This window comes from Phoenix dactylifera, chromosome 2 (genome assembly GCF_051530095.1).
Source record: "Phoenix dactylifera cultivar Ajwa chromosome 2, Ajwa_hap1_PhDact_Kaust_v1.1, whole genome shotgun sequence".
Lineage (NCBI taxonomy): Eukaryota > Viridiplantae > Streptophyta > Magnoliopsida > Arecales > Arecaceae > Phoenix > Phoenix dactylifera.
Genome location: NC_143191.1, coordinates 14,136,778 through 14,150,304, shown reverse-complemented (window position 1 = coordinate 14,150,304; position 13,527 = coordinate 14,136,778). Strand labels below are relative to the sequence as shown.

The following is a 13,527-nucleotide window of genomic DNA, read 5'->3' as shown; positions in this document are numbered from 1 at the left end:
AAAGTACAAGGACTAAGCAAGAGAAGAGGGGAATATAGTACACTACATATATTTAAAGACAAACTTAGGTCTGTAGAAAGGAGGATAATAAGTTTCAAATAGAGGAAGTGTGTAAAATGTGTTAAGTTTGGTTGAATAGTCCGAAGAGTATGTATAGGCCGAATAACACAGATAACATGAAGTATAAAAAATTAGGGTAGCAAACATAGAAATTCATAATATAGATGGTCTATGTATTTAGTAGACATATACTAGAAACAATAATAACATAGGCAAGCAAACATCACCGGTCATTAATAAGGAATTCAATGTTATACTGGAACGGCATAACTAGTCGAACATAGTAAGCTTAGTGGTAGGTCAGGTAATGTTCTAGGAGGTCAATTAAGGAACAGCAATTACGAAGAATGTCCACAGATATTGTATATGGATACATCAATATGACGAGAAAGTAAAATATGTTGTAGTTAGGGCACATATGTATTTTTTATATATTTATATGAAATAGCATCCATAAAGCATGGCAAGTTATCAAAATAGCATAGTTCATACAGTACATCAATGATTTGGGACCTTCTGGTACTGGTCCATCCTGCTAGTACCATACCTTTCCAATGAAGAACTAGTTCCTGGGATGCCCTCAAGACTAGTTGTCTCATAGACTGGGTCATCCCGCCATTCTTGGTAAAAGCGGAGACCGAAGGGTTCGGTGACCAAGTCAGCCAATACCAACCTTATTCCAGCTCATGCACAGAGAGAGGAAAACAGAGAAGTAACAAGACAAAGTAGTTGAAGGGAGAGAATAGATAAAGCAAAGGAAGAAGGAAAAGGAGGTGCACAAATCCAACCTCCTTTCACTCAGATTTGCCTCCCCTACACTGGAATTGTCATCCAACTTCAATGAGATTCTCCACCCCTCACCCCTTTTTTACTGTTTAGTGTGCCAAATAAGGCAAAAAACAAGACATTTTTCCTGTTTAGCATGACAATCAAATATGTCATAGGGTGTGCACATACAACACGATATCTTTTCTGTATTTTATTTTTATAAAATTATAATATTTAGAATAAAAATTATTAAAAATAATAGAAAAATAATTGCAAGAAGAAAAGTGAGCTCATCCTTATTTTATTTCAAAGTAGCTTTTGTTCATAATATGATTGGTACGTGATGCTTCAATTTTTTTTTTTTTTTGGTTATTTATCAAACTTTGTTCAAAACACAAGCCTGCACTATAAAATCAACCAATAACTTAAAAGGCCTAGTAAGGGCCTAAAGAATCTATTAATTCACTAAAAACACCAAAATATTGGAAAACAAAAAAAATGGGGGAAAAAAAAGCAAAAAGAGGCATTCTGGGTACTATGTGAGGACGCCAAGCCATCACAAGAGTTAGTGCAGGACCATCCTGGTACCTAAAAAAGCATCCCTTATGTTCCAGAAGTACCTAACAAGTATCGGTATTCAATACCAATACATCATGTCATTTGAAGCATATATACCTCCTACTATAGCAGCATCTACACTTCCTAGTATAGCAGCATCCACCATGACATTTACATGTAGGCCCTGTTCATTTAATTACTTTCAATATCCTTCTTTATAGAGGGTTCTTGTAACCACACATAATTAAGAAGAAAGGCAAAAGGGGCATTAAACATTGTTTTAGGACCAAATAAGACTAGATCTTAATCAATGCTAGGTCACCTCATCCACCAGCTCAACAATGGCCAACTTGAGACAAAGAAGTTATATATGACCAAGCTCATGCTATTGATAAGTGGAGATCCCAAAAATGGGCATTCTATCATACAGATCATCATGTAGTGGCTCAAAATCTTCAGGCTAAAAGAATCATCAAAAAATCAAAGCATGGAATCATAGATCCACTGCAAAACTCTATTGAGCAATTAGCATTGTGAGAAGGTGGTGCTTGTGATCTCAATTTCTCATGAAAATGTTAAAAGAAAAAAGAGTCTACCTCTGTGCTTTCTAGAAACTAGTAATTGGAGGATAAAGGATGTTTCCACCAACAATGTAAAATAGGGGCAAATCTGTACATCAATATGATGCCACTTAAATATCTAATGGTCAATGTTGATCATGTTGGATCGAGTTTAATTTAAAAATAAATAAATGCATAAAATGTCTAACTAAAAGTTTGAAATAAATTAATGCATAAGATATCTAACTAAAAACTATAGTTATTTTTCATAAATCCATGTGATAAAAACATTTTTTTGAGACCAAAATTTACAAACACATTAGGCAAAAAGCTTCAACAAAATCTAATTCAAAAAAGAAGATTGTAAAAAAAATCATAGCATACTCTTAATCTCATTCAAAATTTAAATATTTCAAAAATATGAAAGCACGGGACATAATATATATATATATATAGACACACACACACGCATATATATATATATATATATATATGTATATAAATGTATACGTATGTATCTGAATGTATGTGCGTGTATGCATATATGCATACATATATAAATGTGTATATATATGCATATATGTATATGTGTGTGTGTATATAGGTATATTTGTGTGTATGTATATATATGTATACATATTCATATATGCATATATGTGTATCTATATGCATATATGTATAGATATACGTATGCATGTATATATAAATAGAGTTTATCTACTCTTCTTCCAGAAGGATTAAGGCTTAAAACCAAGGTACGCAATCTCAGTACCAGGTACCTTATCGATTCCGTCCGGTATGGTACAGTACGATACACCCTGTATCGACATAGCTCTTTAGCTATTTTTATCAACTTTTATCTTAATACGTCTCGATACAGGTCGATACGCCTCGGTACAGGCCGGTATGCCTTGGTACACCTTGATACACCTCCGTACAGGGTGGTACATCTCGGTACAGGGCGATATGAGGCTTGTACCAACTTGAAATTTCGTACCAATTTTCTTCCAGTACAATATGGTACGGCACGCCCCATACCGAGCGGTACGGCAGACTATGCTTGAAACCTACCAATCCATAATTAATAATGAAGACTTCATATAGAGAATTTATACCATTAGTTATGATATATATCACAAAAACCAGTTTGAAACCAAAAATAATGTCTTTTGGAGGTCATTTTCCTATACATCAAGTGGTCTAAAAATATGCTATTTCAACAGCTCGATATGACGTTTTCCATGATTTATAGTTTGGAAGTGTCCAAATCTATTGAATTTTAGTATATACAAGAATTATGATATGTAGATTATGAGCAATAGAATCTATTTTTAATTTGCATGACCTATGATATAGCTGCCACACTAATGCTATTACAACCATTGATGATTGTGCCTATTTGATATACACTAATCTATTTTTAGTTTCTTAATAGTTTTTATGATGTAGATCATGAACAACGGTTTTGATTCTCAATTTAGAATGTGCATTATCAATTTTGAGTTGGTGGGATTGAGGCCCTGATCCTTCTAGAAGGAGAGTAGAACAACACTCCAAAGATATATTTATAAATCATATTTATATATCATGTTACCATAATGAATATTTTGATGTAATATAAACATGATGAAAACCAAGAAGGATACAAGGAGACTAAAATTTTATCACTTTGTTGCTTCGAATAGGGGAGGGGCAAGTTCTAAGGGTAAAGTCTTCTAATATGGCGTTAAACCCCCCTCGACTTCTAACTCTTTCACTTGATGAAAGAGAGTATAGGAGAACTGCAAATTGCTATAATTGAGCCAATTCACAATATGGTGGCTGTAATTAAAAAAATGGTAAACGAAACATACTATGAATTAAGCATGATAATTTATTCAATTAGTTTCTACATGCAGTAAACGCCCTCATAGAGTTTTTTCTAACCCACCTAAAAAGTGCTTCTCCATCATTTATATCGCATATTTCAATCTCAACCAAGAATCCAACAATTTTTCATAAATCACTTCGTACGGCAAGCAAAGACAATTCATTAAGAAGTGTTGACCCTAAAAAATTGATTTTGATGATGCAAAACAGTTGAGTCAAAAGTTGACTAATCTATTGCTTTAAGTTTAATTGATTAATTTCAGAAAGTAAAGAAGAAAGCCTTCAGTTACTCTCAAATAAAGATCATCTATCTAAAGCTCCACAACAAGAAGCTGAACTCCAAAAAGTCATGAAAACAATCCTTGGAAGCTCACTTGCAAAGATAGAGAATCTCATTCTGAACTACCTTACAAGTCAACCCTAAGTTTGCAACGAGTCGGCCCTGGCACACAGTCACTGATTGATATGCCTTCACAAGCAGACTCCAGCAGATCGCGAGTCGACCCCAGATCAGTCTTAGAAGACAGACAGAAAACTGTGAAATTCAACGAAGTGACAAATCAACTCATAAAATACACGAGCCGACTCCAAACAAACAAGAGTCGACCCCTGAACGACCACAATAAGAAGATAAAAAGCAGTAAAACTTAGTCCGTTGAAAAGTCAACCCCAGTCATCTGATAAGTCAACCCTTGAATTGAGAGAGCCAACTCTACAATGGCCATAAGAAAAAGACAGAGAGTAGCAAAAGCTACAACAAGTTCGAGACGGCTCCTAAAAATCACGAGTCGACTCTTGAAAATCTCGAGTTGACCCCTCTGTGCCTGGCAATAGTAATGGCTAGTTTTTCTGAGAGTCATAATGGCTATTGTCATCTCACAATAGCTTTTACCTATCTAACGGTTGGAAAAGTGTTCCAACCATCTTCAAAGAGTATAAATGCATAAGAACACTAAAAAAAAAAGAAGGGCTCAAGAAGTACAAAGAAAAATCCAATAGAGCAAGAAAGAGAAAGAAAAAAGAGAGAGCTTCAAAAAGAATATTGTTCAAAAGCTTTCATTGCAAGCTGAAAGATCACATTTTCAACATCTGAGAGTTGGTGAAGCGCCATCAAGAGCAATCAAAGCCAACCAATAGAATCTAGCTCCATTTACTGTTTTGTATTTATTGCCTTGGAGCTATATTCATTGTCGACACTTAATTTTTTCTATTCTTTGCCGTTCAAACTTGAGGAAAAGGTCCATCCAAACTTTAAATTAGATTGTTAAGATTTTGATTGATTTTCTGAGAAAATCAATTGGGTTGATTTACTGAGAAAATCAATTAAGATGACTGTGAACCCATGTAAAACAATTGGTATAGATTTTGGTTGATTTTCTAAAAAAAATCAACAGAGTTGATTTTCTAGAAAAATCAAATGGGTTGATTGTAAACCCGAGTAAAACAATCGGTGTAGATTTTGGTTGATTTTCTAGAAAAATCAATTGGGTTGATTGTGAAACTCTGTAAAACAATTGATTGAAGCGGGGTCTACGGTACCGATAGTGTCGATGTACCGGTGAAGACCGGTATCGGTACGGTAGAGATAGAAAAAAAAATATGTTCGACACGAGCATCCGCATTACCACAGCGCGTGGGCTCGCTGCCCCACGCGGCTCTACCCCGTGCGGCGAGCTCGCGCGGGGTAGCCTGCGGGGGCTCGCTGCCCCGCGCGGGGAACCGCATATGGGCGCGGTTCCTTGCGCATGGAATGTGAGCAGGCGCATGGAATGCGAGCAGGCGCGAGCGGGCTCGCGGTTCCCCACTCGCCCCCGCGCGCAAGTTATTTTTCCTTTATTTTTTTCCTCCTCCTCCTTTCCGAACTTTCCTTCCTCTCTCTCCTCTCTTCTCCTCTCTTTTCCAGTTTTCGCCCGTTCTCCCGCAAGCAAGGAAAGAAGAGAGGTCCCGCACGCGAGCAAGGAAGAGAGGTCCTTCTTCCGGTACTTGCCTTCTCTTCTTCTATTCCTCTTTCTTTTCTTCTTCCTCTTCTTTTCTTTTTTCCTCTTCTTCCTCTTCTTCTTCCCCGCTTATACTGGTGCTGGTCTTACCGGTTTCGGTTTGGTACCGGTTTTTGCAGCCAAACCGTACCGGTAGCTATCGGCACCGGTTCGGTACAGCCTGAACCCCCGGATTCAGTCAGTTCGGCAGATCATGGATTGAAGGTTTTGGTTGATTGTCTGAAAAAAATCAACTAGGTTTGGTTATGAACCTAGAAAATCACTATGTTATAATCTAGATTTTAGATTATAGCGAAATTCCCAAGAAAGAAGTTTTGGAGAGTGGACGTAGGTACAGGGTTGGCACCAAACCACTATAAATTTCTTGTATTTGCGTTGGTTGTTTTACTTGCATTCATCTTTAGTATATTTACTCATTAGTTTGGTGCTAAAGCCTATATTCTTCTGTCAAGTTTTATTCCGCTGCATTATTAGCTAAAAAATTTTGAAAAACCCAATTTATCCCACCCTCTTGGACTGCATAGGTGGGCAACACGGAGCATATTGCAAATTACAATTCCAAACCTGAACCAAGAAAGCATCATAATAGGTAACTATGGTTTACATATGAAAGTCAAACATGGAAATATGCATCACTTCCTACCTGCACTATGCTTTGAAAGCCAAGTCTCCAGAGTTGCCAGTTAACTATATGTATTATTTGATTAATCAGATTAAGGTGGGATCACAACAGGGAGGATAGACACTAGGCGTATAACAAAAAGGTTTCACGCAAATGAAGCTGATATAGACATTGAAGCCTACCCATACCCAAAAAAAAAAGCAGAGAAATCTAATTGACTACTAGCCAAGTAACATTGACGATAGAATGCATCACCTGAACGTGCTTTAAAACATGGGCGCATTAATCCATCGCTTGTGACAACCTCATACAATGGGTGTGACATTTGGAAAAACTCTGGCTTGCTTGCAGAAACTATGACCTGCAAAAGAACATCTCTTCAACACAAACTACCGTGCCAAGGCATAGATATTCATGCTGCCACCTCAGTTTTGGATAAAGAGTGAACTAAAATTGATCACATCTAAACTTATAAAAAGTAGAGAAATAGCAATAACAATCCCTAACCATGTCAAAAAGTTCTCGCCATCCCATGTCATTAGGAAGAAATTTATTGAAGGCATGATGCATCATTTTATTTGTGTAATGGTAGTCGGAGTTGGTAATTAATAGCAATCGTTTACCAGCCTGACAGCAAGAAGATAATCAGTTAAAAAAAATAAAAATAAAGTACATAAAACATAGCATGATTGAAAGAAAAATGCATATATCTGAACCTCCTTTTGATCCAACAGAGCCAGAGGTAGTTCCGGATCAGGCTCTACAAATCGTTCCGGTTCAGTCATTATCTCGCTCTGCATAAGCATCAACCGCACACTACCTTCAGATATGAAATGGTGAGAAATAGAACATAAAAAAAAAAAATAAAGATAACCAAAAGAATTACCTTAAGTTGACCTTCAACATGTGCTCTGAAGAGTGCTTTTGAGACAGCCTGAAAGACAAAGCAACATTTTAAAATGATAGAATTGATACCCATCATAGTTAAATAAGCTGCAGTATGTTGCCTTGAAGAGCCCCTTATAATCAAGTGGCCCAAGTTCTGTCCGCACTGCTCCTTCATCCAATCTGTCAACCATCTGCAAGAGAAACCTACCAGCATCACCTTCAAATTGCAAAGGTAAGATTATATAAGACTGTAGATAAACATAGCATAAATTATAAAAGGGAAAAAGGTTAATCATAAGAATAAGGTTAGAAACATGAGCATCTAATTATCTGAGACAAAAAAACAGTATATTGAGACTATTCAGTTTAGCAAGAATATGTTTGAATAGGGATGTGGAGGGATTTCTTCACTTCCAGACTCACTAGATGTCTCCCAATGTAATCATTCTGAGGCTAGGCTAGATAGGCAGGCTCTTCTACTTCTGAGTCTGAGGAAGAATCATCCTAGATGATGACGTCACAAGTATGGGTTTCAAACTACCCCAGGCTCCTGGTGTGCTGCATTTCCACTAGCCAATATAGGCCGCCCCTTAGGTGGATTCCACATCCATTGGAAGAATTAATTTGTCTTGAATCTGAGGATATCTAAAGCTGCATGCGACTTCAACAAATTCCTCGTCTTTGGTGGGTAGTACCTAGGAATCCTGATGTCCCTGAAGATCTCTTCATCTAGATCATATAGTCAAATATGATCATCGTGCCATAAAGGTTGTGCTTCCAACCTATAGAACAATATTCCTCGTTCACTATATCCCAAAGGAGGAACATAGAAGGAAGGACATTAGCTCCTCAACTCTAGAATCCTTCACTTTAGCCAAACGCTTGATGAGGCTCTCTGGTAGCCTTGTAATTTCAATAGGCTGCTCAGAGGTGAAGGGGTCTCTAGTGAATTTTCCCATCTTGTCGGGGTCAGCTAAGATGCCTTCTTAATTTCCTTCCTCATTGGAACTACTTCCCCAGCACTTTGGTCTAAGAGGCCTTGTTTGTGAGCAACCATGTGATTTGTATAATATCATCTCTAATGGAGCTTCTGCAATTGTCTTTACCCATGAACATACGCTTGAAGTGGAACCAAATAAATCATGCAGATACTTTATGAATCATTTATCCACCTTATTTCTTTTCGATAAAGTTCCTAGTCCGGAAGGCTGAAGTGCAATATAACCAAAAGGCATATTATAGGCTAGTTATAATTAAGAAAGTATTATATCAAAAAAAATTAAGAAAGTGTAGTTTTTACATCAGTAATAAACAAAGTGTAAAGACCTAGGACATTGCCCAAAAGGCTAGCGAGAAGTTATTATTTAGGTTCTTTGACCCTATTTAAGTACCCAAGACCACCCCATCAAACAACCATTATTAGACTAAATGCTCCCAAATGGGCCCTCACACACTTCTCTTCAAGCTATGGTGTTCTCACTAGGCAAAGATTCTAATATCACATACAATCTAATCAAAAACACCATGACTAGCTCGTAGTTAGCCCCATAAGGGCCCATGCTACGACATCCCCTAGTCCATATAGGCCAAGGGATAGGTCCACTCTAATACCATTTGTGGCAATCCAAGATGTTGCCCAAAAGAGCTAGTTAGAAGTTATGATTTGGGTTCCTTAGCCTTGTTTATAGCAAAATTGATATGGGACTAAACGGAGACCTGCATGGGTCCTCAAATGAAGTGGCCAAAGATCAATCATTGTTGTATAGGCATATGCGATGAAAATATAAGGTCCTGATAAAAAGATTAGCTTGCATAGTTGCATATATATCAAAAGTTCAAGCTGAAAAGCCACAATTGATAATTGGCATAAGGAGCAAGAAGGTAGCATCGGCGATGATATAATCGTGTATGTATGCTTGTATGTATACATACATAATATAGAGAAAGAGATAATCCATGGAACACATGAATCGGAGGGAGCAAATTAATTAATTGGACCAGGATAGATACAAAATGCTATAGATACTTAAAGCTCAAGAAGCAGGGAAGAATTAATAGTCATTAGAAATTGATATTTCAAGCATCTTAGCCTCTTAGGTGATTGCCCTATTTTAAATTGAGAAGCACATACTATAAATCATAAGCATCCCCCACCCTCTCTCCTAATATCTTATTCATCTTTTTTTCTTTTATTTATTTCTGCTTCTAATTTCCTGCCTTATCACAGTCATTCCCTTTAGGGGAAAAAACTACTGCTTGCACTGCATCTCAAATCAAATCTTTTTTCTTTTTTGTGAGAGGCAGATGCAGAGCCACCCGACCTTTGCTAGGGCAGAAGTGGTGCATAAAAGCTAGGTCGTTCCCTAGTGACTTCACAAGATCTGCCATTGGCACTTTCATATTCCAAATCATAATCAAGTAACATCTACTGCTCTCTGGAAATCTTTAAAAGTTGGAACTAATGCGCAGGTGTGAGGATCTTGAATCTGAGAATATCCCCAAAACCACTCCATTAGTCATAACTAAATAACTCAATATGGCCTTATTATAATCATTCAACATGCATTATACACACGAGTCTCCTCATGACTAGCAATCCTTTCATCTAAAGCATGTTTGAGCGAGCTTGTTAAGAGATTTATCAAAACCATGTATTTGTCATGCTATTTGTCTTTAGTTGCCAAATTACCTAGCCGTTCATTTTCTTCTCTAAGTTGATGGAATCCAAATGCAGGTTCTGTTGTTTCTCTAAAAACTCCTATCAACAATCCATTTGAGTAATTAACTTCCCATTAAGTCAAACTGGCCCTCCCCCCACCCTGTGCCATCCCCCGTGTGCGCACACACGGCAAATTTTGTCCATAGTTGCAAGATTATACAAAAGAGAACTCCAAATGGTCCTCAAAACATTAGACAAAATACAGGAAAAACCAGAGGTCTAATTCAGACTGTAAGGAGTGCGACAGATTTTTAAACAAAGACTCACCAAATGAATCCTGATACTATAGTAACAGAAAAAATCACAATAAGAAATTCAAATTAGCAGTTTCGGCTAGAATGTCTAGCTATTGCATGATTTGTAATTAGGAACCATGCAGGCCATGTTTTATTTGCTGGAGCGAGGAGATTCTTAGCATCTTCTGTCCCAGAAGCTGAACTTAGAGCAGCTTGGGAAAGGACGATTATGGCATCTAAGCATTTCAATTTCACAAGGATCTGGCTGGAAGGAGATTCAGCAACAGTTATCCAATGGGTTGCAAAACAGCTCAAAAAATTCTCAACTAACAAAGTTGATCTTCATCCCCTTCTATCCAACATTATCCAAGCTGCAGCCTCAATGGAATCTTTCTTTGTATCCCATGCTCTTAGGGAGGCAAATCAACCGGCGGACTCTTTGGCAGGCCTACAACAAAATAGTGACTTTCAATCCTTCTCAGCCTTGCCCAGTTACCTAAAGATATGAGTGTTGGCTGATTCAACAGGGGTCGGTTTAGTTTAGTCCGTTGTTTTTGTTTTCTCTCTGTTCTGTTTCATCTTACTCGATGTTTTCTTTTTCATGGGTCTTTAAGACCCCCACATGTACCAAAAAAAAAAAAGAAACAAGACTAGAAATCATTATCAATAGAAATTAGTAATATGCCGTGGTACAAAGGGTAATTGACCTGCATGAACATCACAGCTTCTGAAACAGAGAAAAGGGTGTTAAGGAACTCCCATTGACCTTCATTTCGCAGATCAACCAGTTCTCTTCCATAAATCTCACTGGCATATAAAGAAAAGTTGATTTAGGAAGAATATTTTTGTATACATTTAATATCAAAGATGCACAAAATATTCGGCTTAGAAAGAAAGGTATATGCCACACCTGACAGCTCGAGTAGAAAGCATTTTGGTACCATGCATGGCCCTCTTCACATATCCAAATCTATCGGCCTTAACTAAGTTTCCTCTTTCTTTGTCCATGACAAGACCTCTAATGACCTGTCCAGAAGAGTAAGATATAAATTTAAAAAAAAAAATCCAGTTTATCTATAATTAAGCACAATTGAATTACCAAGATTAAAATAATACACTGATAGCAACAATCAACTATAAAGTTTACAATTTAAAGATTTTGAAGAAGTACAAAAGACTAAGACCCCATTTAGGGGAGCTTTTGGAGGGCCAAAAAGCACTTTTTAGCCCTCCAAAAGCACTTTTAGATAGAATAGGGCTGTTTGGTAAAATTTTCGGAAAGAAAGCTAAAACAGCTTTTTGGGAGATGCTCTATTTTCGAGCTTCTCCAAAAAAGTACTTTTAGAAATTGTTGGAAAGTTGTTTTGAGTTATAATATTTTTTTTGACCAACATACTCATAATAAAATATAATAAGTATACAAAATGTCTCTTTATACATTTATTATTATATTATACTATAAATATAATATTATATTATATTATAATACATTAATATGTTATGTTAAATAATTTAATATTATGTTATATTATACCACAGTTATCGAGAGGATGGAAAATTAATTTGCGCTAATAATTATAATATTTTATACCTTTATTACTATATTATATTAAGTCATAATACATTGATATGTTATGTTAAATAATTTTATATTATATTAAATTATTATGCTATAGTATACAATATTATATTACTATATTATAATAATATTATATTTCATTATATTAATATTATACTATATCATATATATATATGTATTAATACATATTATATTTTATTATGCTCTATTGTATAATACTATATAATGTCCTTTATAGTCATTTTGTCATACCAAAAGTACTTTCTTAGTTTGTTTATCAAACACATGTTAAAGTTCCATAGCACTTTAGAAATCTAGTTACCAAATAGCAAACAGCTTTTTATAAAAGCTTTACTTCCAAAAGCTCTACTTCTAAAAGCTCTACTTGCAAAAACTCTACTGCTAATAGCTCTCCCAAACGGGGCCTAATTTAATATGTTTATTTAGAAAGATTACCAAATCAGGATCAAACTCAAGGCCATCTACTGGAAAACCCATGCTCCTAAGGTTGGCCATTCCATAATCATATGCTCGCCCTTCCCAGGCCTGCAAGTACACTAACACAGTGATCAAAGTTTCATACAAGTTCCATAAAAGGTTTTGGTTACTTGAGAAGCAATTTGGTTCTAAGCTATAGAATAAAATGATTATTTAATATTGCAACAATAAACACTTGCAATTTAACACTGCTCTTACAGTTCTTAAAAGAACAAACACTACTCTTGCAGTTACATGGATCTCACTTAGTCACAGGTATATTGCATGAGATTAGATGAATTAAAGGAAGTTTATTATCAACAAATGTTATTCTGAGATCACTCTAGATCAGATATTTATTAAAATCAAGACCTACTCAGCATATAACCTACAACATTTCTTAGAATCTAATTCTCAAGAGTCTCCGCCATTATCTGTACTTTTGGGTCCATGCTGTTGATAATAGCCTATCAGAAAGGAAACAATTAAATAAGATCTCACCCACCTTGAGCTGCAATGATGATTTCATCAGGACAGTGTCCATTTAAAAAGCCCAAGAAAATTGATGAGGTAATGATTAATTACCATTACATTATAGTGTACCAATGTATAGTCCATGTCATAACCAATGGCACTGATTGACCGGAGATTTAGAGTCCTGCTACAGAATATACCACGAGGAGAATGTCTTAACGAAAAAGGATCCTGCATTCAATATTATGTTAGATAGAAGAAATGTTACACATCTTGATTATATTGTGTAGAATAGTGCAAATTACGCAATATATGTCTATTATTCAAAATATTTCCAAAATTAATAAAAAGCTATTTCCTCGGTGAGTTATAAGAAAAGAGATCAAATTTCAGCAGAGATACACAAATCTATTGAAAATTGTTTCAGTATGCATCTGCACATACAAGGAATAAAATCGGAAAGAATGCCATGTCAATCATACCAAGAATGAAAAGAAGAAAAACAGAGTACTGGACCAGCAACATCATTGTAACTCTTAGAGGTAGCCAGAGGAAAAAGCTTCTTAGATCCAAATATCATTAAACTATCAAATAAAGGAGTAGGCATGATGGAAAAATACATCTACATGAACTCTTTCAGCAAGAAAGAACAAAAAGGCACAACATAGAGGCACTGCTCTATAAGTTTCTTGTGAAGAAGGTCAGTGTGAAATAGAAATT

General features: G+C 36.0%; 1 protein-coding gene across 7 annotated transcripts in view; it reads right to left on the bottom strand.

The window, feature by feature from the left end:
* The window catches only part of LOC103713649 (HAD-superfamily hydrolase, subfamily IG, 5'-nucleotidase), a 28,997-nt gene that overhangs the window by 13,169 nt on the left and 2,301 nt on the right, over window positions 1–13,527 (bottom strand). For 4 of the 7 annotated variants that reach the window (XM_026807175.4, XM_008800654.5, XM_088715425.2 and 1 more), the window contains 9 exons: window positions 12,919–13,038; window positions 12,313–12,402; window positions 11,188–11,303; window positions 10,985–11,084; window positions 7,442–7,513; window positions 7,321–7,368; window positions 7,151–7,228; window positions 6,942–7,061; window positions 6,690–6,795 (listed from right to left, as the gene is read on the bottom strand). In XM_026807175.4, the coding sequence (XP_026662976.4) occupies window positions 6,690–6,795; window positions 6,942–7,061; window positions 7,151–7,228; window positions 7,321–7,368; window positions 7,442–7,513; window positions 10,985–11,084; window positions 11,188–11,303; window positions 12,313–12,402; window positions 12,919–13,038 (850 nt within the window). The remainder of the gene's footprint in view (window positions 1–6,689; window positions 6,796–6,941; window positions 7,062–7,150; window positions 7,229–7,320; window positions 7,369–7,441; window positions 7,514–10,984; window positions 11,085–11,187; window positions 11,304–12,312; window positions 12,403–12,918; window positions 13,039–13,527) is intronic. The other 3 variants (XM_039130661.3, XM_088715427.2, XM_088715426.2) reach the window with 2 other exon arrangements.